This window comes from Elgaria multicarinata, chromosome 10 (genome assembly GCF_023053635.1).
Source record: "Elgaria multicarinata webbii isolate HBS135686 ecotype San Diego chromosome 10, rElgMul1.1.pri, whole genome shotgun sequence".
In the NCBI taxonomy this organism is placed as follows: domain Eukaryota; kingdom Metazoa; phylum Chordata; class Lepidosauria; order Squamata; family Anguidae; genus Elgaria; species Elgaria multicarinata.
In genome coordinates this window covers 55,529,127-55,554,006 of record NC_086180.1, presented here as the reverse complement: position 1 = coordinate 55,554,006, position 24,880 = coordinate 55,529,127, and the positions used below count along the sequence as shown (strand labels likewise).

General features: G+C 41.3%; 1 protein-coding gene across 1 annotated transcript in view; it reads right to left on the bottom strand.

Moving 5' to 3' along the window:
- Nucleotides 1-24,880, bottom strand: part of GABRB1 (gamma-aminobutyric acid type A receptor subunit beta1) — a 100,179-nt gene that overhangs the window by 10,809 nt on the left and 64,490 nt on the right. The window contains exons 4-5 of the mRNA XM_063136333.1: nt 18,913-19,133; nt 10,994-11,076 (exon numbers count right to left, since the gene is read on the bottom strand). Coding sequence (XP_062992403.1) covers nt 10,994-11,076; nt 18,913-19,133 — 304 coding nt within the window. The remainder of the gene's footprint in view (nt 1-10,993; nt 11,077-18,912; nt 19,134-24,880) is intronic.

The following is a 24,880-nucleotide window of genomic DNA, read 5'->3' as shown; positions in this document are numbered from 1 at the left end:
AGGAGCCTTGCTATCTACCTTGGAAAGAAGCCCTGCTGTGTAGTTCAAAGGGGACAGGCTACAGTTTCTCAGGGATGAGGGAAAGAAACTCTGCATATGATATTCTTACCCTAATTATTATTTAATTATACTTTTCACATGACCTCTTGGCTAAAGGAGGTCACTTAAGTCTACAAAGCAATGGGGAACCTCTTTCAGTCCAGTCTATTAAATTTCGGAAGAGCTCTCAGCTCAATAGTCCAGTAGTAGGAAGGGCCGAAGGCAAAGCAGTGGGGACAAAGGCAAAAACATACCCCAAATACTAAAGTATTGTAGCTTAAAGATTTTACTACATGCAACTAAGCTGAAGGAAAAGCATTTAAACCTTTTAAAATGGGGAAAATTTCACCAAAGCTGGGAAGCCACCAAATGATCAGTGTTTGGGGGAAAGGGGGTGTCAACCTCAGAGGGGTGGATTTGGCTCCTGGGCCTGAAGTTCCTCACCCCTGGGCTACAAGAAGATCAGCAATCCTTGCCAGAACTTTCCCCTTATATCCCTATCTCAGACACAATACATATCTATTTAGAAGTCAGTCCAGTTGTGTTCTATGGAGCTTACTCCCAGGTAAGTGAGTATAGGATTGTGGCCTCACTTGACCACAAATAACAGGTTGATGTTTGTAAGAAGGAAAGCTTGCAAAACAACTTTTTTCTTGGACCATGCTGAAAAATAGAAACTCTGGCTAGTGTTAGCGGTAGGGAAGAAAACCATCAGCAGCAAGTATTCTGCAAAACGATGATGCCTCTGGCAAAGCAAGATGTGAATTAGCCCTCAGAGAAGCTGCAGGGGGCAGTCGTGACTTGCAGGATCGCTCTCAGCTTTCTTACAGAACAACAAATTGACTCCCCCTTCCAGCAATTCCTGCAGATTCAAATTTCTTATTCTTCACACCTATTTTTCACTCATCCCAGATTGCAACCTGAAAGGAAGATTCGGAAAGAGAGATTCATGTTTAACTCATTTTGTACAATAGCAATGATGGTAAAATGACAGGTGGAAGGATCAAGGCATGTTAGTTTGGGCAATGGCTATTTATAGAGAATGGCTATAGTTTGGCTACAGATCCAGTCCTAATGTAATCTTTTTGGGGGGTGGGGTGATATTTAGTTGCATACCAATTCAAGATATTCGCATATAGGTATTTCCAATTGCTAGTTGAATGGTTGTAATCCCAGATGTAGCCATAGATGGATAACACATACTTAGTTCAGACTGGAAGGGATCCATGTGATCTACTAACGGAATCACTCCTAGGTTTCAAAGAATGTTCATAATGCCCTATGAAGGTGCATCTTGCTCTCATACATTTTTAGAAAGAGGTCCTCACTGAGCTTGCTTCAAACTTTTCACTGAGTTGAAATCACAGTGCTGCATTAGAAGTCACATCAACAGTACTGAGGTGCCACTGACATCTTTGATATGGTCTAACGGTAGAACTGAATAGATGCTATACAGTAACATGCAAGCACATGCCACGCACATAGGGGCCAGCAAAGCAAATGCAAGCAGCACAGGTAAAACACTCCCTTGCTCCATATCACCACTCTCTAGCCACAAGGATGCTCTCTACCACCTTTTTCTTTTTCTGGGTGGCTGGTCACACTTCAGAACAAAGCAGTGCGCTGCAGCTGTCTGCTATTTTGTTTTCTAAGAATGTCCCCATGGCCCATGTGGTGCCAAGAAGCATTATCGGAAATAAAGTGGCCCTGGACACTGACACTTCACTTTGCAGCATGCCAGGTTTCCTGCTTTTTGGGTTTAAAAAAACCTAACTTTTTTTTGTGAAACTAGGAAGGGCAGGAAGCGTGGGTGCGTGCCAAAGAGGTGTCTGTGGGCCCATTGGTAACCATGGGCCCCACTATGGAAAACCCACATTTAGTGTTACATCTGAACAAGGCCATTAAAGGCCTTGCTGGCTGGGCAATGCTAGAAGTTGCAGCACTTTTTACTGTCTAAACATGGACCCAATCTACATGGGGAATTTACTGTGGTGCTACTGCACTTCACACATGGGCATAACACACGACATTAGCCCCAGTGTGTATCAGTCCCGGGTGGGTTTTTTTTGCCATACAAAATGCATTTTTGCAAATTCCTTTTGTGATGCATGTTCTGGTTACCAGAACTTTCATGTGTTTTGGGACTCAGGGTGTCCTAAACTACCCCAGAGGAAGGAGGAGAGGCTTCAGGGCTGCGAGGGGGAATAGAAAGTTGCATCAGCTAAGGGTGGACCTGACAGGAATGGAAGGAGTTTACCCTTTCTGTCAGCTTCACCCTCCACTGATCATTTTTGTTTGTTTGTTAATGCATACCTGCGCATCATCACACCTTCAAATAAGCTTAATGAATGAGATATTCTCTCCTTTGCCAAAAGAAGGAGGGGGAGGAAACATTCCTGCATTGAGCAGGGGGTTGGACTAGATGGCCTTGTAGGCCCCTTCCAACTCTGCTATTCTATGATTCTATGTTTATGACCCCAGAAGGAGGAAACTTATTAACCCATTCCTACAATACTGCTTCCCCTCTCCTTATCTTTCATAAATAAATAAATTTGGAATGCCTTTTCTCATCAAGCCTTCCTGATTCTCTCCTTCGTCCATTTTATTTCTTTGTCTCAGGGAAAAACTACCTGAAAACATACCAATAAAAATGTCTCCTCAGAAGTACATCACATTCTCTTCAATGGCGCTTAATCCAAAAAAAGGCCAACACATTGCTTTTGGGACAACTTTTTTTAAAAAAACTCCACTCTTTCACACCAAGCTAACTGCCTATATAGCCAAATTAATGCAATTTAAGATTGTTTGTTTCATGGAAGCAAGATGAAGTCTACACCAGATTAATTGGCTATGTGTGCTATAGGAGGTGTGGATGTGACTTCAAGAAAATGCATTTTTATTATTATTTATTTATTTATTTATTTATATAGCACCATCAATGTACATGGTGCTGTACAGAGTAATTTTTAAATTGCATCATCCTCAGAAGATGCCTTATGTAGATTGGGCCATGCATAGGATTTCGCCTTTGCTGTGTTTGCAGTTGGTTGTTGTACCTTTTGTTATATAAACACGAAGAGAGTATCTATAATGGGAGGACACACATGGAATTCATGAGTTTGGGTGAAGATGGAGTATGAAAATGGAGTTTCCGTTGCAGCCATGACTGGAATAATTTATCAGATGTTGCACTGAGTTCACTAACAGACAAATAAAACCTTTACATTCATTCTTTGCTTAGAGAGAGTCTATGCTTCAAGCAGCTGTTCACACATTGGCAGGAAACCAGTAAATGCATAAACTGTGCCAAAGGCCAATAATTCAAGGATGAATGCATTGCCGCCAAACTGTACATACTCCCCCCCCCCACAATAAAAATGTGAAATGACAAGATGCACAATTTCCGCTGCCTGCATGTAGAGATTTAATTGTGACCTGACTGAATAAAAAGTTGCCAAGAGCTATCACAACAGACTGGCAGTTCAAAAGCTCTGGAAACATCAGTGGTTCGGAGTTGCACACACATTCATGATGATTGTCAGCATTTGTTTAATACGTGAAAGGTCTTGGTTGCTAGGTATAGCTGGGGAAAGTTTGTAGGGCAGGCAGACTTTGGAAGGAGGCATGGTTGTAGAACCCATTTCATGGTGGAAATACAAGTGACTAGGCTGTAATCCAGAAAGAACAATTCCATTGAGGCCTTCTGGATTAGTAGTGCTTTTCATTCTGCAACCTTCATTGACATTAGAGTCTACACCAGATGAGCAGTAATGAAGTGCACTGAGGTACACTACATGGTTAGTTAAACTAGCAAAGTTGCGGAACTTGAGTTAGAATCTAATTATGCATTATTTCAATACCTCTTACATCTTTTCTAACATGAACTTCAACATATAATTTCTATTGCCTTTCCTAGGAGTAATTAGCTGAATTCCCTTAATTCAGAAAGCAAATGAGTTAAGTGGACATTTCTTTTGTTGTGATCAGAGCCCCCTAAAGGTGTGTGGCATACTGTAATGGCAAGAGTGTAGGCAGTGGATGTGGGAGACCTGAGTTCAAATTTCCATGCTGCCAGAAATGTCAGTGAGGGACTTTGTGCCAGTCACTATCCTTAGAAAGCGCTCAACTACATGTGCTCTCACACCCTGTGCATGAAGAGGCCAGTGCAACACTCCTTTACATCTTCTCTAAGTACATCATCACATTGCTTGACATCTAACTGTGAAGGGCTTCATTGACATTAGAGGTAACTTAGCAGCACTAAAGTGCACTGAGGTACGTGGTGCAGTCAGTTAATTTTCAAACAGGTAGTAGATGTGACAGTTGCTTTACTTCAGTGCTTAATCAACAATCTGGTGAAGAAACATTGATTCTTAATGGGAAGCTGAGTTAAACCACTCATGACCAGTGGCTCATTTGGAGTGATTTTTCTTCACACCTCCTTAGACATTATTGCCAGACATTTGCAATGGCCTTTAGAAAATAGCTTGAACTGCATGGTGAAGAGCTCGCCACATGCTAACAGCCACCGTGTGGAGCAATTTAAAAAGAAACGCAGTGTGGCAGCAAAACCATGTGAAACTGCAACTATTAGGCAGGACTGCTATTTCTTGTTATGTGGAGCTGCTGGAATAATAGTGTGTGTATATGAGGTGAATGCAAGTGAGGCTATCTTGTGCCAGTTTCATTGAGCAAAGGGGCTACTTGTCCTGTGTGTCAGATAGGAATGTCACAGCTGACTAGACACATACAGACACGCCTGAAGGGATTCTGTGTGGAGAAAAGTGGGTGGATGGGAATTGGGAGCAAAGCTTTAGGAAATGATTGCAAGCAAGCCCAAAAAGGCTCAGAAACCAGAAAGCAAAATGAAACAATTGCTGAGCTGACTTCACTGTGTTTCATAAATCCATGGTTTTTAAGCTAAGAACAAGGTTTTTGACGAGCTGCCTTAAGCCCTTGTTTGCCTGAGCTGGTGGTAAGTGAGGTGAGCTAGTCACACTACTCTACATAGCAGGAATTATTTTTTGAGGGGAAATGTAATGCCGTGCAGAGCACATTGATTATAAAGTATGACACCAGATAACATTTTTTCCACCAGGAGATATGAATTCACTAGGTAGTCTTAGAGCTTCCTTAGATTAAAGGGAAATCGTGTTCACTTACCGGAGCTTTGCTTCCTGCTGCTCTTGCGCAATTGTAATGAGCTGAATTACACAGGAGGAGAAGGGCGACAACATAGTTTGCAACTGAAAACTCCCCCTCCTCTTGGTGCTCACAGTATTGAATGTGACAGCGCCCTCTATTGGTTTTTTTGTAGCGCAACTTTGGCTGCACACCCTAGGAAATCCTGAGATATTTCAGAAGAATCAGGATATCCAGGGCGTTTCTTAGAACATAATAAGCGAGGGAAGGAGCCAAAGACATGCAGAAGGATCCCAACATCATCAAAATGACCTGCAAACTTCTGTGAATAGCCAGTCAAGAGCATGCTATAAATTACTCGTTTAGAGAAGCCGTTAGACCAGAGGTAAGCAACATTTGGCCTGAGTTTTGGCCTAGAACTTGCATCAGCCCTAGCTAGCGTAGCCAATGAGGAGGGATGATGGCAGTTGTATCTGGAGGGCTTCAAGTTGCCCACCACCCTAGATGATCCACAATGGCAGTGGTCAGTGCTTCCAGACAGCTATTGCTTAACTTCCAAAGGCATTGTGCAGCTATTCCATCTTTTCTTCCTCAATGGATTTTTTTTTTCTAATATGAAAAGAAGCAGAAGAAGCAGTAGGAAAACAAGGGAGGGGTACAAATGGGAGATGGTGTGGTCTAGACCCTGGTAAAATTCCATGAAGGAGACAATACGAATGCACAATAAAAAAAATCCTCATCTGGAAGCCATCCAATAAGACTAATGCCACCATCAGGTTTTAATTTTTGTAAACCTCCCAGAGAGCTTCGGCTATTGGGCAGTATAAAAATGCAATAAATAAATAAACAAACCAACCAGTGCTGTTTTCTTTGCTCTGTTATTATTTGTATATATGAGGCCAGTGAGTACTAATTTTTTTTACATATGACGTAATGGTCCTTAGAGTAAATGCATTAAAAGTGTTAACAGCTTCACTAAATCCAATATGGTAAAATAGATCGAGAATGTAGTGTGCTGTGCAGCCATGACATAGTAAATCCATACTTGGCTCAACCTACAAGTGTTTGCATCACCTTTTGGGGGGTGGGCAGGTTGACTGATGTTGAGACAGCACCTAGAGTCGGTGTGTTAGACTAGGGATGGGGGAGACCCTGGGCAGGATTACGCCCCTTCCAGAAATGAGCGCTTCCACTCATTTTGAGGCTTGCCCTCAGAAGCGCAATATCATGGCCACCAGCAGTTAGGGCCACGCACACACCGGGACCAGCAGACCTGGCTGCCCATGCAAAGGCACCATTGGATCCTGCCCAATGGTTCAAATCCCCGCTAAGCCATGAAGCTACCTTGGGCTGGTCACCATTTCTCTCTCTAATTTACCTCACAAGTTTGATAAAGACAGCATGAGGATGAAAAGGGTGTGGGAAGAGAACCATGCAAGCTGCCTTGAGTTCCTTAAAGATTAGAAGAAGTATAAAGGCTAACAAATAGATGCCTAATAACTTCTTGCACTAAAAGACCATGGTTCTATAGACAGAGTGATATGGTTCCAATGGCTGGTACTTGCCCATAACTGGATATTGCTACTATTTGAATGTATAGGTGCTAGAGTACTACACCAGTGTTGTTGTTGGTCGGTAGCTATGCATTCTGGTATAATCCCATTAGCTGTTAATCAAAAAGATCCTATGCAGAGAGAATTACACAGTTAAATCACCCTCAATAGTCCCCAGGAATAGAATGGTGGCACTCTAGCCCAACCGTGTTCAGTTTGTGATGCAAGAAACTGAACACAACTATCCAGCAATGTATTGTGGTCTGCTGGGTGCTTGAGTACCCCCTGATTTGACCACCCCAGATAGCTAAGGAAAAAGGAGGTTTATCTAGTTCTTGGTAGGCAGCCATATGTGACTGGTGGGCTCCATTTGGCTAGGCAGGTCACAAGCTCTGTGAGCCCTAACCACAATTTCAAAGGGAAGGTACAGAAGAGGGCAAACAAAATTATCAAAGGGCCGCAAGGCCTCTTCTATGAAGAAAGGTTACAATGTCTAGGACCATTTAGCTTAAACCATTTAGCTTAGTGAATCTGAGAGGAGATGATGCAGAATTATGAATGGTGTGGAGAAAGTGAGTCTCTCTCTCTCCCCCTCTCTCAAATACTAGAACCAGTGGCCATCCCATGAAGCTGAATGCTGGGAGATTCAAGACAGATAAAAATAATTTCTTCACACAATGCATAGTTAAACAATGGGATTCGCTATAAAAGATGTAGTGATTGTCACCAATGTGGATAGCTTTAAAAGGGTGGTGTGGTGTGGTAGGTGGTGAGTTAGACAAATTCATGGAAGATAAAACCATCATTGCTATATACTACCCCAGTATCTGAGGCAGTATGTGTCTGAGGAATATGGGTAGGAAGGTGCTACATAACTTTTGTCCTCTTCGCAGTATTTCCATAGGTGTCCTGTCTGAACAGAATGCTGGACTAGATAAGCCTTTGGTCTGCTTCAGCATGGCTCTTCTTATGTTCTCATGAAGGTGGCACAGTGAACTGGCCAAGCCACAATGGTATGTAGTAGATTTCCCCCTTTATTATGAAACCCTTGCAATTCAAAGTGCATGTACTCAACATGAAATCGTTTTATCAAAGCAGTCTTCTCTCAAAGAGAAACCAACAATAGCCCTGCTTCAATCTGTCATAACATATTTTTTTTGCCAATCTAAGTGGTAATAAAGGTTTTGATCTGAAGGCAGCTGTTGGAGCTTTCCTTCCTTCCTGGAAACAAACTGCTGAGAGAGTTTACTGGAATATCTTAATTGATTCATACCAGTGCCTCTTCAAATTGACCCCTAAATATGTTCAAACATTATATACTTCTAAGATTGTACCTGTTTCTGCAGAAAGCAGAAAACACAACCACAGGCTGTTTCAGAAACATAAATGGCTTAATGAGACATTTTCTATTCCTCCCACGATGCCTTATTTAATGTGGAAGCCAATTTTATGGTGTCACCCGCTGAATGCTCACAATGTGATATTTAGTGTTTTACATTTGGCAATTAGTATTCAGTAACTGATGTTCTATATTTGATAGTAATTGATGATGGTTGATAATATTGTAAAAAATGACAAGGATGCTAAAGTAATTCTAAACAGAAGGGATACCAGTTAAAGCAAACACAAAGTCATAGAGCCATGCACAATTTGTGAGCCACTGAGTTACACATAGCCCAATACAGCCATGTATTATGGTCTGCTAGGTGCTTGACAACCTTCCCCAGTCCAGTTCTTACAGCTCTACACAGGTATTATTATTACAATTGATGTTTTGATTCTGCCGTTCCTCCAAGGAGCTCAAGATGGTGTACATGATTCTCCACCATTCCCATTTTATCCCCATAACAGCTCTGTGGAGTAGGTTTGGCTGAGAGATAGTAACTGGTCCAGAGTTACACAATGAACTTCATGTCTGAGTGAGAATTTGAACCAGGGTCATCCAGGGCTTAGTCTTACATTAATTACTACACCACACAGGTTACAAGAGGCTTATTGAGCTTCTGGTAGGCCTTCATACAAGGCTGGTTAGAAGTATTTGGTCTGGTGGATCACAGTTGTGTGGGCCTGCACTTATTTTTTCACACTGATATTGGAGTAGAAAGCAAACTTTACTCCTGATACTGGAGTAGATATCGGAGTAGATAGTGGAGTAAAGTTACACTGATATTGAAGTAGAAAGCAAAGGGACCACTTTGAGGATCAATTCACAGGCACTATGGTGCCTGTGGGCACCATGTTCAGGGCTCCTGCCTTAAATGATGGATGTGTTGGACTAAAGCAACAATGCTTTTGATAAGTCATCTGAAGAAGTCGGGGGCAATAGTCAAAAGTGAACTTGTTTTCTTCCTCCACCAGTTTCTTCTTGTATCTACTCTTAGATGTAGGTTGCAACTCTCCAGCTTTTCCTTCCTTTCTTCTTCACTGGTAGTAAGTGTTGTGTGAACAGTGCAACCACAATGGCTGCACTCAACCTTTTAATCAGAAATGATTTGTTGCCCCAGGAGCTATGAACTCCCAATCCAATGCTGTTTGCTTTTGCAGTAGCAGTATCTCTGTGTTTCTTTCTTTCTATAGCACTTGCCTTGCACCAGTTAGATGCTGAAACTACGGAGCTGTAGCTTGCCAAACAAATTTAACAGCATGAGAAGGCACAGGATGGCTAGGAGAATTCCCTGTGCCCTCATCTCCTACGTAACACAGAGGTTGTTGCTGTTGATAATGGGCAGAGCAGGGGTATGGAACCACAGGCCCAGATGCCAAGTCTGGAGGTTCCCAGAAGGCCACACTTGCTTTTGGCTCCGCTTCTTTTGTCTTCACTCTGCCCACCATTAATATGCTACCACCAAGAGTCTCTCTGAAATGGAATTTTGTCTTTAGGATGAAATTGATTCAACATCTGTGGGGTGGAATGAAGAGATGGAACCAATCTAGCTTCTCCATTTTGGGAATAGAGGTATGAGCAGGTCTATTTTTTAAAAAATAGTAAATCAGAGTGTTTGCTTTGTAGTACTTATGATGATTTCTTATCAAAGTGCAAGCCAAAAGTATAACATCTAAAAGTAAACATGAATCAGTTTGTTGAACCCGCTAAAACTATCTTTAAGAGACGTTCTGACAAATGGAGGAAGAATAAAGCATTACTTGTCCAGTGTTTATGTTGCATCAAAATTGTGGCACAAATTTCTGCAATGGGAAAAAAAACATCCCACAACAGTATATAAGTAATGAACTTCTCACTTGGCAAAAACTTGAATGTGGTATACCAAGTAATGAACAGCAGCATGTAGCATTTTTGAAGACATGTAGTTACTTAGAAATGAAGAACTGCTGAGGTTTTTTTTTTAAATGTAACCAAAAAGTGATCAGGTCCCCTAACAATTGATGTCTAAACAGCTGTTGAAGAAGAAGAAGGCTTGGTAGATTAATCTGCAAATTAAAGCCTGTTACCCTGATGATGATAAATAATGCAGTAATACAGTTGTAATTGTGTGGTACATGTAGCTGATTCTACCAAAAGTTTTCCGTAACAGTAATTAATTTAGATGTGCTTTTGTTGGAAAAGCTCTTTTCATTCCAACCTTAAAGATATGGTAGCAAAATAATCTTTCCAATTTTTTTAAGGAGTTAATAGCAGATCTGTAGTACCCATCATTAACTCAGATCTTTATCATACCCAGGGCTTCTCTACACCAGGCTTTTATCCCACACCTTTACTAGGGTTTCTGTTTCCCAATTCCTTGAGAGATTAAGATCAGCTCCTTTACACATGTTCCCCCCCCCCCCCCGGGGGCAGGGGAGAGTTCTTTCTCTGCAAGTTCTATACATTTCATTATACAGCCATTAGATGGTGCTGTGGTAGGTTACATATAGCAGGATTCCAAAAATTCACCATCCATGGGAGTGCTTCAAAGTGTGATAAAAAACATTATTGCATTTTCCATGTTAATAATAAAGATGCTAAAATGGCCAGAAAGCACTGGACAGGCTTTGGATGTTGACAATATCGCGTAAAAGACCAGCAAGAAAATGTGAGCAACTGATCATGAGTGCACAATAAAAGCCTCATGTAGAGAAGCCCCCAATATGTCAAATGAAGCAAATACGTTAGAGCTCAGAAAACACCAGTAATTTATATGTATGTTGCTGTATGGTTAAAAATATCCACAGTGTGCTATTTGGCTCTTCCACCATGCCTTCTCTTTCAAAGCAAGTTTATACTTTTACAGAAACCAATGGAAAACATCAAGACAACTTACAGCTTTCAATTTCCAGTGTGCAGTTCTGTTCATCCAGAGGATACCTGCGTAAATCCATCATGCAGGCAGCTGTGGTAGTGATTCTGAAAGAGAGAGAGAAAAGGTTAGACCAGGAAGCAACAATTTCTGATCAGCTATTTTATCATTTGAACAAAAGTATGTTATCTTAAAGCAGCCATCCCCAACTATGCTGCCTGGGAATGAGGAGAATCATAATCAATACATCTGGTGGGGAACCAGGTTGAGAAAGGCTGTCTTGAAGTGTGTCACAGATCTCAGGTCCCTGGACAGATAACAACTTTCTGGTACGTTCTAGTCTGGACCTATGTGATATGATCTCCTAAGCTGAAGGGATCCCAATACCTATGCACGGGAGCACAGCAGCTGGTTTTCTGCCTGTCAAGAATGTCAAAAACAGAGGTCTTGCTTGTAAAGTGCCTAGCAGGGCATAGTAATAGTATTTAGCATTTCTGTAGTGCTTTCAAACACTTTGGCTTCACATGTATTATCATGTAATCCCTCCAACAACCATGTAAGGTGAGTGAGTATTATTACCACCGTGCTCCAGAAGAGAGGCTGAAAGGAAGTGGTTTGCCTACAAGGACCACTTAGGACACAATCCATATGCATCTTAAGACAAGAAGTCCTACAACTAGAAGTCCTAAAGCATGATGGTTGGGGAATGCTGGGAGTTGTAGGGCTTTTCCCTGTCTAAACATGCAAAGGATTGCTCCCTTAGTGAGCTCAGGGTGATGGCCCCAGGGAGAGGTTTCATCTCTCTTACGAATGTAATGTGCCAAGGGTTAAAGATGGCTTCTCTGCCAAAGGGTGGCTACATGTGGCTATATGCCAGATTTGCATTCCTTAATGGTGGACATCATGGTCCTAGCAGACAAAGGGAAAAACTTTCAACCAATAGAGCATCCAATGTAACCTATGACTCATTGAGATTGTGCACCTTAACTTGAAAATTGAATGTAACTTAACTTGCTAATCCAGAACTGACCAATTGAAGGGTTAGAAAGAGACTAACACCCTCTTGTAGTCAGGGCCTATATATACTGTGAGATTCCTTTGTTCTGGGTGCCTCCATCTTGTAGAACCGGAGAGCAACCCCATACTGCAGTATCGGAAGTAAATGAATTAAGTGTATTCTCCAGCCTCGTGTGTTTGATTGGCTATTAATGCGCTGGGGAAGCGGGCCTTTAAATCCCTGGTTAAGGGACAACAAGGGCAGAGAGAAGATTCAAACTGGGGTCTTCCAGATGTTTAGCTCAGTCTTGGTTTGGCTTCCTGGGTCACAAATTCTGCAGGCCCAGTGTAATCCGACTATTCCATACATGTCTGATCCTATATTTCAGGGCAGGTTGCATTGTATGATTGCTGCTATGGATAGAGATACTCAAAACCTGATGATGTAGCACATGATAAGTGTTTACATGTTACAGGTAAAGGGTGGAGATCATTGCACAGGAATGCCAATTTGTAATGTGTAGCTCAGCCTTTATTTAAATAAACATTTACATGAATCCACTTGGACATGGTGATTAGGGTTTGGGAGGAAGGTGCCACCAATATACTGATGACGCCCAACTCTACTGCTCTTTGTCACCTAATGTTGGAGAAGCAGTTAAAACTGCTGAATGTTGCCTGAGTTCAATAATAGGCTGGATATGAGCCATGCTGGATCAGACCAAGCGTCCATTTAGTCCAGCATTATGTGAACACACTGGTCAACCAGCTGTCAACCAGGAACCCACAAGCAGCACATGAATTGCAACAGCTGCCTCCCACCCATGTTCCCCAGCAACTGGTGTATATAGGTTTACTGCCTCTGATTCTGGAGGTAGTACATAGCCATCAAGACTGGTAACCATCGATAGCCTTCTCCTCCAGGAGTTCATCCAACCCCCTTTTAAAATCATCCAAACTGGTTCCCAAACTGGTTCCCACCAGTTTGGGAATCTATCTATCTATCTATCTATCTATCTATCTATCTATCTATCTATCTATCTCAGGGGTTGAGGCTTATTGAAGAAATTTCAGTGCAGTTGGCCTTTTACACTATAGAGCTACAAATACAATACAATAAAATTTATAACACCAATTCTGACAGAGCTATAACTACTGTCCTGCAAACAAGATACTGTAATAAAAGTTGTCTTTGAATGGAAAGCAAAATTTATTGCAGACCGGAGTGGCATTTGAGAGAGTGAATGCGCTGCAATTGGGAGTGGACGTGACTTTTAAACTCAAAATGGAGAGGAAAATGGAAAATTTAAGAAAGCACTCAGAGAAAAGCAAGCTTGAGGATTGAACTGCCATTCCTAATATGGAACAAGGAGAGGAAAAACAATTTAATTTTAGTTCTATGGTTTGTTTATAAATGCTTGTTCACTGAGGGATGGTTTATACAAACATTTAGGTTACAGTTCATACTTTCCTCCTCAACCTGTACAGATGAAGTTTCAATGTGTGTCTCCAGCCACAGCCTTTCTTCAGTGTGAAACATATTGCAGCAGATTATAGTAAAATCTTTACTGGTATCCTTCTGCTCAAATGAACTTGTAATACATTTAAAAAGTCTTCTAGAACAGCCTTTCCCAACCTGGTGCTCTCCAGATGTTTCAGACTATGATCCCCAGCATTCCTGACAATTGGCCATGCCACATCTTGCCCATGCCAGTTTGGGGAAGACTATTGTAGAATACGTTGTAGTCTGCATTCCTAAAGTGCCACCCCTCCACCACTTGGTCAGAGCTAGGCCTGCATATGCAGCAGAATGAGTTAGTAGAAAGGACTTTACCAATCAAGACTGCAATTAGGGAGTACCATTTTTGAATGCTCCTCTGCATAGAAGATGCAGAACACGTGCAGAAGAGAGGTTCTAGCCCAACAGTTTAGTTCTAGTTTTTTGCATGCAGGGAATCTTTTTTGGGGGTAAGAAAGCATCAAAAACATGTTCCTCCACCTGCAGTCCAGAGTGGTGCAGTCCATTCTCTCACCTCAGGACTCTAACACTTCATTCCCACCACATTTAATTTTGTGTGTAGAGCCAGTCTGACAAATGTAATGGGCTATGGTAAACAAGAATTGTTGTCCGTCAAACTGCAGAACCACCCGGCAGCCTACATCCTCCTGGTCATTTATTTTAACTTTCATCTATGGTGGAAATATAAGGAGTAATACAAGGCAGAAAATAGCAGGCATAACTCCAGTTCTCTTTCTAGGAAACAATAAATAAGACAGGAGTAATATAGTTAGCAATTTTCTCTCAAGTTTTATGATGGCTTGGATTTAGATAGCAAAACTGCCATTTTTTCCTGCAGTGTTAAAGTTCTGGCTTTATTAAGTTTTTATAAATAGCTTCATTTATTTTATTTTCAAAGTTATCCATCACCTCAAGGAAACTCTTCAAATAAAATCAACAGAGAGGATGTTTACTATGTTTAATTCTTGTTGAGTATTGCTCTATTACATCTCTGGTAATATTTCATGCCTTCCAGATGTACTCAACAGATATTTAAAGGATTTCATTTCCCCCCCATGGAACATGAAAAGGAGAGCAGCAGAAAATGGAAAGCTGCTTACTGACTATGAAACACTATCGTTGCTCTCCTGTGGCTTTCTGGCTTTAGCCCATCTTCCCTAACTATCCACACTTCCTTCTCCTTCCAGTTGTTTTGGAATACTGGGGGGGAAATATTATCCAACAAAGCAAATGCTGATCTCAGTTACCTTGCCACATTTGTCTCACTACTTGCTCTAGAATAGTGTACGTGAAATCAAGAAGCAGATGGTGGTTGCAGATGTCCATTTTACTACACATTTTACCACATCTCAGCACCTGATTTTGGTAAAATTCTTCTTGCACTTTAAATGTGTTCATGTGTATGAAGTTACATCTTCAGTCACTAGGGCAGACTTCCCTAACCGGCACGTAGCTTTTCAGTCCATACAGGTTGAAGCCAGGGGCAATATTATTAAGCCAAGGGACTAGGGCTGTGCAATATTATTAGGCCAAGGGACAGCCCCCCCTTGAAATGGCTACAGTATGACTCAGGGCCCTGGAGGGTGTGCCTACCTCACCTTATCGCTGAAGATAAAGCCCCCAAAGCAACTCAACTCCCTATTCCTTGCTTGCAGCCCCCTTGCTCCCCTTCGCACCCCCTCACCCCTTTCCCCAACCCCAAGCCAGAGAGGCCACTACCAGGACTTACCTGTAAATCACATCCTCCTCCCAGAGAGCCAAGCCATGATTTAAAATTAAGATCAGGGCAGCTCTCTGTTTTTACTACATCTATGGCTGAAAACTATGGCAGCCATAAAGAGGAACGGTCATTTACGGCTGACAGAGTTTATATCCATAGATATAGTAAAAACAGAGAGCCGCTGTGACCTTAACTTTAAATTGCAGCTTGGCTCTCTGGGAGGAGGGCGCAATTTACTGGTAAGACTTGGCGTTAGGTGGCAGGCAGTGGTGGCAGTGGGGGAGGGTGACCATGGAGGGAGAGGGCGATGAGTCTGGTGAGTCCCGCATGGGTGGCGGTGGGGAGGGAAGTGGCCCAGCGCTCAGAAGCAGGTTGGTACCGAAGTCTAGGGGCACCTTGGGCTGACCCAGTACCGACATGGATCTGGGCTGAGGCAGGCCAAATTGGTCCACCAATCCTTGGTTTCAGGGATTCATCCCAAGGCAATGCACAGCCCTACAAGGGACACAGTTATATGCCTTCCCCCCTCCCTTCTGCTGAGGGACACCCCCCCCCCCGGGAGATTGGGGTGGACAGTCCCCTTCCTTAGACAGCTGTAGGGGTCCACTATGAGATGAGCCATGCCTAGTGTCCAATGTGTCCATGTGTCTCTAACAGCTGCATCTGTTTGCTTGAGGACTTTGCTGTAACAAACTAAGAGCTTTTCCAACCTTCACAAAACCAGGTTCATCTGCTAGCATAAAATACAAATGTGTATTTACACGTAATTTCATAAGTTTCAAAAGCAAAACTAGCTGGGACACAGTCTGGGAAAGTGGGGTATCTTGGTTGCCATGACAAAGAGCATTGCAACTACGTAGGTGGGAGTGCCTTGATTTCTCTTGAGTGTCACTTTGCTAGTTAGGACGATGGGTGTATTTGTTTTGAAACATGTGGCACTTGACAACACTGCTATTATTTCGGTTGACAATGGAATCACTTCACTGTCCTTGGGCATAGACTGTCTGAATCTGCTTTGACGCAGTGTGCTTAATCTAAACAATGGAGCAAAACCTTCCTCTTCTCTGTTCTGCCAGAGCAGGGGCTCTTACAACTGTAGATGCAGCTTGTTTGAGGAGGAAAACACACAAACATTCATTGTACTCTCTCAGCAGGCCTGCACTCTAGCTCAAGCAAAGGTCATTCGGTTTTGAGGATGGAGTAGACCTGCTCCATGCATACATGGTCTGTGCTAGAAATCAGAAACGGTTGGCATTTGCCAGAGCCTAAGAAAGAAACATAATGTGCATATTGGTAGGTTAGAATCAATGCATTACTAAAGCTGCAATTGGTCTGCTCCAACAGTAGATGGAGGTAGAACTGATTTTGTTAGTTGGTTGTAGGGATGAACAAGAAATTTATCCCTGTTTACAAATCATGCGAACATATTCTGTTCACAGCCCTGAACAGAACATGAGCGGGAACACAATTCTTGAGAAATGTTTATAATGCCCTACATGTGAATTTGCATTCAAAAGTGTGCACTTGCGCAACTGCGCATTTCTGCCCCAAATCAGCATTTTCAAAGTTTAGCCCATGAGGGGAAATGTGCTTTTTTTTTTTTTCAATCAGGAAAGAAAGGGATGTTTGTACTTTGGAACACAAAGTGAACCAAGCTTCAAGGAGGAATTCAGAGAACCCCAATGAACTTGAACATCACATATTCATCCATTCCTATTGAGGACTTGTTTGTTTTTCTCTCTGATCCAAAGCAAAAACAGGAGGAGAGAACCATCCAAGAAAGGTGCAAAAAGGGGAGAAACGAGTTCTCAAGATGCTGAACTTTTTATTTTTTTATATTAGGTTGAGAAGCCCCACATGCTTCTGCCTATATTTTCGCTAGGCCTTCCTCAGGGGGCTGTAAGCAATTAAAATGCATGTTGTAAATACATAGTGTAAAACATGAAAGGAACAAAACATAGTAAAATATATTTTTAATGTACAATTAACATATAATAACTTCTTCTTCCTCTTCTTCTTCTTCTTCTTCTTCTTCTTCTTCTTCTTCTTCTTCTTCTTCTTCTTCTTCTTCAAATTAACATATGGCCACAGGGGGCTCTGTACATATGAAATATGTTTAAAACTTTTTTTAATTTAATATATGAGGGCAAAGTACTCTATATACTGTTATTTCAATACATACATGCACAACGTATTTTAACTAAATAATATATGGCATATCTCACTTGTAGGAAGTAGTCCGCAGAATTCTTTTTTTGTTGTTAACATGGACAGCTTTAATTCCGAATCTCTCCCCGATCTTGGGATCGTCCCGAGATGGTGGGACATGTGGGCAGCCGTCCCAATTTCGTCCCGGCTCCTGGGCATGGGACACGGAGCTCTTCAGGAGCTCTGTGCCCAGCAGGGCTGGGAGGCGGGGAGCGAGATCTTTTTTTTTTTTAACACTTACCTTTTTGATGGAGCACTCGTGCACCCATTTTCAATAGAAAAAACAAAACAAAATGCCGGGTGTGACGTCCTCCGTCCTCACAGGACATCGTGCGCCACATGTGGACTGAGGGGAAAGATCTCGAGATCACCATATTGCAAGATCCTCCCCCTCCCCTCCCTAGGTCTAGACATACCCTCTGTGACTTTTTTTTTTTGCTTTGAATCATTCACAAAGGAATTAAGTACTCTGGTACAAAATTAATGACAGCACAGACCTTTTTCTTTGCTGCTATTTTCGATGCCACCTGAGCTTCATTTCAACCTTGCTTCATTTCATTGTTGCATAAAATAATATTTCACTGTTACTAAAAATGATTTCCTACAATCTGTGGTTACTCACACTTAATGAGACTTACTCACAAGGAAATATATTTAAGATTTCTTGCATATATACAGCCTAATCTCATGCTTGCTTACTCAAAAGTATGTTCAGCTGCATTCAGTTGGGGCTTCTTTCACATAAGCACCAAAGAAGACGTTTCCTTCAACTGTATACAGCTGCAAAGTCACATGACTAGTGTGCAACTGGAAGTCTCCAAAGCACCTAACTAACCAACAGTGGGTTTATAACATTTGAGAGACTAGGACTGTGTATAATATTACTCAAGCAAGTGCAGTGAGCAAGGAATCCTATTTTTTAAAAAAGATATTATAAAATCATAGTTTCCATTTATTTCCCATGTTAAAGCTCTTCAAACTTTTGATCAAACTCACACACATACCTTATATATGCTGTATAACTTGTATTTTCATACTTTCATTAAAATGATGAGAGAGAGAGAGAGAGAGAGAGCTCTTAGGCTGTTTTACTGTCGATGTTGCATAAGCATGTCAGTGATAGATTAAGAATTACTGTCAATGAATTTCTTCGTTTCTTTAGTGATCTTGTTATATTATATGTGCGTTCTTCTTTATGTGTCTTTATTTTTAAAAAAACTTTATTTCAAAATCAAGTAACATTTCATGGGGAGAAAAGAACAACTGAAAAGCATTTTCCTTTTCTTTATGAGTGGGCACAGACTTTTCCATACCTTGATTACAGTTTGTTAGGGCAACCAGGAGCCAGATAAAGTGTATTTGTGTGTGGGGATGAGTGGGTGGATGGAATCCCTAAATAGACTAAACTGGGAAAAAAGTTTTTGTGACAATTCATTGCGTATGGCAGTTCTTATGAAAAAATCTATTTGCAGCTGGGAAGTAAGATTAAATGTTACATACCGCAAACCATAAAGGACTGTTCCGTCTGGATGTAGCCGAATCATTCGATTTTTCACAGTAACTCCGTGAACAAAGGATTTCTTGTCATTCAGGAAATATGTATCTGGTACCCAGAGATAGTCAGCCACTCTGTTATCTAAAGTTAGATTCAAAGGTATTCCGGAGTATGATAGCCTTTTATCCCTCCAGGATTGTTGAAAATACATAGTGAGTGTGTAGTCCTGGAAACAAAGACAAAAAGAAAATAATAATAATTCAATGTGTGTGTATTTTGTATAGTTTCTTTGCTGATCTGAAGATTGCAGTTGTTGCCACCATACTTTGAGAATTAAAAAGAAAAAAGGAAGTTTCATGGCTGTTGCTAGCATTGGCTTGTTGATATTAGCTTTCTTCTTATAAATGGTAAACAAAACTAATATTGTGTCCACATTTTCTGTTAAGTGCTTTTTTAAACTCCAGGATGGAGCTGAGGACACCACACACAAGTATTACAACACCTTAGGCGAGTCCCTAAACAGTTTGAAGAACAGATCTTCATATTGTTCATCTTAAGAGCAATACAGTTGCTCACACATAGGCATTGTTATTTCACTACACCCTCTGTCGCAACCCATGCCTTCACCACATTAATGTATTTGTTGGTCTCTGAATCAGACCAAAGACCATCTAGTTTGGCCCACAATGTGCACTGGAATGCAGTTCTAGGACAGCTTCACACATTACAATCAGAACATAAGAACATAAAAAGAGCCCTGCTGGATCAGACCAAGGGTCCATCTAGTCCAGCACTCTGTTCACGCAGTGGCCAACCAGCTGTCTATCAGGAACCAACAAGCAGAACATGGTGCAACAACACCCTCCTACCCATGTTCCCCAACAACTGTTGTATATAGGCTTACTGCCTCTGATACTGGAGGTAGCACAGAGCCATCAGGACTAGTAGCCACTCATAGCCTTCTTCTCCAGGAACTCATCCAACCCCCTTTTAAAGCCATTCAAATTTGTGGCCATCACTACAACTTGTGATAGTGAATTCCATAGTTTAACTATGCATCACGTGAAGAAGTCTTTCATTTTATCTGTCCTGAATCTCCCACCAATCAGCTTCATGGGATGACCCCAGGTTCTAGTATTATGAGAGAGGGAGAAAAAAATGTTTCCCTATCCACATTCTTCACCCCATACACCATTTTGTACACCTCCATCAAGTCTCCCCTTAGTTTCCCTTTTTCCAGGCTAAATAATCCCAGCTGTTGAAACCTTCCCTCATAAGGGAGAAGCTGCAGCCCCTTGATCATTTTAGTTGCCCTTTTCTGCACTTTTCCCAGCTCTAATATATATAGATATGGTGACCAGAACTGTACACAGTATTCTAAGTGTTGTTGCACCATAGCTTTGTATAAAGACAGTATGATATTGGCAGTTTCATTCTTAATTCTTTCCCAATAATGCCTAACACAGAGTTTGCCTTCTTTACAGCGGCCACACACTGGGTTGACATTTTTATCGATCCCAAGATCTCTTTCTTGGTCGGTCACCACTAGCTTAGATCCCATCACCTCCTCACAATCCCTTTTTGTTTTAATCACCCTAAATAATTTGGTGTCATCAGCAAACTTGGCCACTTCCCTGCTCACTCCTAATTTCAGATCATTTATGAACTAGTTGAAAAGCATTGGTCCCAATACAGATCCCTGTGGGACCCTACTATGTACTTATTTTATGTATTTATTAAATTTATATACCACCCCATAGCCGAAGCTCTCTGGGCAGTTTACAAAAGTTAAAAACAGTGAACATTAGGAGAATTTTCCATTTATTCCTACTTTCTGCTTTCTATTCCTTAACCAGTTACTGATCCAGTTACCTTTCCTCTTATTCCGTGACTGCTAAATTTGCTCAGGAGTCTTTGGTGAGGGACTTTATTAAAAAACCTTTTGGAAGTCCAAGTAAATAATGTCTACTGGATCATGCCTATCTACATGTTTATTGACAGTTTCAAAGACCTCTAAAAGGTTAGTGAGATAGGATTTACGTTTGCAGAAACCATGTTGATTCTTTTTAGCAGGTCTTGTCCTTCTATAAGTTTACTAATTTTATCTTTAATATTGCTTTTAACTAATTTACTCAAAACAGACATTAAGCTAACCAACCTATAATTTCCCAGTTCCCTTCTGGATCCCTTTTTAAAAAAATGGTGTTACATTTGCTATCTTCCGGTCCTCTGGTATAGAGGCTGATCTTAGGGACAAGTTGCATATTTTGTTTAGAAGATCAGCAATGTCATATTTGTGTTCAATTGAGAACTCTAGGATAGATACCATCTGGGCCTGGTGGTTTATTTATTTTCAATTTATGAATAAGGTTGAGAACCATCTTTTGTCATCACTATTGGCCTCAGTTCCTCAGACTCCCTTCCTGAAAACATCACTTCAGACACTGGTCTTCTGCAGTGAAGACAGATGAAAAGAATTCATTCAGCTTCTCTGCAGTCTCCTTGTCCTCCTTTACTGCTCCTTTAACTCCATTGTCATCCAACTGTCCATCTGCCAGAATTCTTCATTGTTGGCCTTGATATTGTTAACAATATGCTCTTCAAAATGCTTTTTTGCATCTCTTATTGTCTACTTGCTCTTCACGGTCTAGCTCCTGCCTATCTCTCCTCTCTCATCTCACACTATCGCCCCGCTCGTGCTCTCCGCTCCTCTGATGCCATGCTTCTCGCCTGCCCAAGGACCTCCACTTCCCTTACTCGGCTTCGTCCTTTTTCTTCTGCTGCCCCTTACGCCTGGAACGCTCTTCCAGAACACTTGAGAACTACAAACTCAATCACTGCTTTTAAAACTCAGCTAAAAACTTTTCTTTTCCCTATAGCCTTCAAATATTGAGTTTGTTCTGACTCTATACTGTTAGCTTCACCCTACCCGGTGCCTGTTTACACTTCCCTGTGCCTGTTTGCATTCTCCTTCCCTCTTTATTGTTTACTACAACTTATTAGATTGTAAGCCTATGCGGCAGGGTCTTGCTATTTACTGTGTTATCTGTACAGCACCATGTACATTGATGGTGCTATATAAATAAATAAATAAATAAATAATAATAATAATAATAATAATAATAATAATAATAATAAGCTATTGCTCCCTTTTGGTTTCCTCACTTCGGCAAGACTTCCATTTTCTGAAGGAACCCCTCTTTTCTCTAATAGCTCCCTTGACGTTGCTCATTAACCATACCAGTGACCTCTTGAACATGGTACTACCTTTGATATCCTTCATGCCACTGATAGCTTTATCCTTCATGAATTTGTCTAAGCCACTTTTAAAGCTATCCAAGTTGGTAGTGTCATCACTACATCTTATGGTAGTGAACCATGGGATGAGATGGGTTCTGATATTAGGAAAAAGGGAGAAAAATATTCCCATATCCACTTTCTCCACACCACACATAATTTTGTATGCTTCTATCATATCCCCCCCTTAGTTGCTTCCCCACCCCTAAGCATAAAAGTTCCAGATGTTGTAACTTTTCTGCTTTCCTAGTTTCTGAGGGAAGTAGTTGCTGACTTCAGTATATCGGTACCATCTCTTGAAAACTTGTTCCTACAGACTTTCTTTTTGAAGTTTGAACTGCTGGCTACTCTTTTTCTTCAAAGGCAGAAGCCTGTTCTATTCCTATCAGAAACATTTAAATTTTTGTTGTAGCTCCATTTATAGCAGCTTTCATTCATAGCCAAAACCTCAATTTTGGAGGGGAAAAAGCTTATCTGGATCTCCTACTTCAAATTATATAAATGACTGTGCTTAGTGGACCAGAATGATAAATTCTAAATGTAGACCCAAGTCTGGTTCCAGAAGTGATGTCACTTATTACGGTGATGCTGGACCTGTCTCCCTAGAAAGATGTCTACTAGTGCAACCATGATGAGCTTTTTAATTGCTGGGAGATGCACTATAGTACATACATGCTGCTACCATATGGCTGCTCTTCAGGTTTCCTCAGAAAAGGGACTTGAATGCCAGGTCTTGCCACCATGACAGGCCTCTCTTACTAGATATTGTGCCTGATCTATGCCAGTTTGTGTGGGATGGGAAGGGCAACTGGGAACCCGAAGGGAAAGAAATTACAATAGCTGGGCTACTATAAAGCCTTTAATTAGAAATGCAGTGAAGATTTAAGATCTGCAGTGTTCATTGCCACCAAGCTCTATGGCTGCAGGACAAAAGCTCAATGTTTACACCTACAAAACAGCATATGCTCTTAAAAAATGCCTCGTTTGAAAGTTGTGTATGGCCTGCTGATGACTTAACATTTTACTGAATTGCACCCACAACTTAATGCTATCTTTTAACATTTTTTCTTACAGAACTATAAACAAGTTAACTATTCCTGTGAGTGAAATTTTTTAAACATCTCATTCTGAGTTATAAGCTGACCCAGTTTACCTTATGAAAAGGCCATTTATTTTACCTTGCCTCTTATTTGGCTTCATATTTGTGTTGATTTCAGGATTGCGTGTTGCTAATTCTTACTTCCAAAACCTGCAATTTGCAGCATCTCTGCAGAGTTTTGGTGGCAGTATCTTAAATACATAAGCCACAGTGGGCTACGGTGATCATGTAAACTGGCCGGTTAACTCTTGGGCCAGATCTACACCAAGCAGGATAAAACACTTTGAAAATGTTTTGACAACTGTATGTGGAGTGTGTCCTGGGCCCCAACAATGGTCAAAACTAAGCAGTACTGTAGATCCTGCCTAGATGGCCAACTTCAAGGCCCTGATCTCTCTCCTTTTGGTTCTTTAACTTTAAACCTCCTTTTATATGAATTCTCTCCCTCTGAGTTTGTAAGAACTCTGGCTGTCATACAGACACCTTGTTTTATTGTTGTGGTTGTAACAGTCTTTGTGCCATAGACAAATAAAATGTAATCAACCTTAATACTGGATTTGGACTGACCGGATAGCAATACAAATTCAGGAAACCTTTAAATAGGGGACTGATCTCTGACAGCTCTTCACTGTCATCTGTGAGGCCAGATACATGACCATCCTAGGATCTGGAATTAATGGTGTTATTCCCTCACCCCATTTCAGAAAGCCATGACTAACATTTCTCTTGCTTTACAACTGCTTCTACATTTCCTATAAGTTAAAGCAATCCCTCCCCCCTCCAAAAAAAAAAACCTGGGTTGCCAACCTGTCTTAAACCTTGGACCCTGATCCAGCCAGGACCCACACTAAACAGATTCGAAGGTACTGATATGACCCATGTCTACTTGCCTGAAAGAATGACACACGGTTTATTGATGAGAAATGGATGAAGATAATAAAGGCCAAGAAAAGCTTACATACACCTCTCAACTTGAATGTGCGGTTGCCCTGGTTCCCTTGAAGCAGCAGGCTTCATCCCAGGGCTGTTTATCTGAGCAGGTGGTGCACCTCCCCCACCACCCGAAAGAGAACAGGTAACAGTCTAATCTGCCAGTATTTTATAAGGCTTGTCTCATTCAGTTAAAGACTGTGACAAGACATATACACCCCCCCTCTCTCTCTCCACCAAGGAAGCACCTTAATTTCTGTGCATTATCTAACTTTGGTGTTAGTAGCAAGAAGTGTTGACATTTATTATATGTGAGTACAACTATGGGAACCAACTCTAACTTCACAATAGTTGCCAAGTGAGCTACCAAGTAAATATACATATGCTACTAGACACTGTAATAGAGTCTATGTAAATTCACATCTGTCTCCTCACCATTCCCCTTAAATCAAATTCAATACACAACCACAAGTAAAAAAACCACAAAACCTAAATCAACCCAGTTCAACATTTTAAGCATCGTAGCAGCAGCATGACTATAAGAATAAAATGAAGCTTGCTTCTGCTGCCCTGACGTTAAACACATTTACAACCCAGTGTGCAGCTGCTGTAAAGAAGGCAAACTCTATGTTAGCATTATTAGAAAA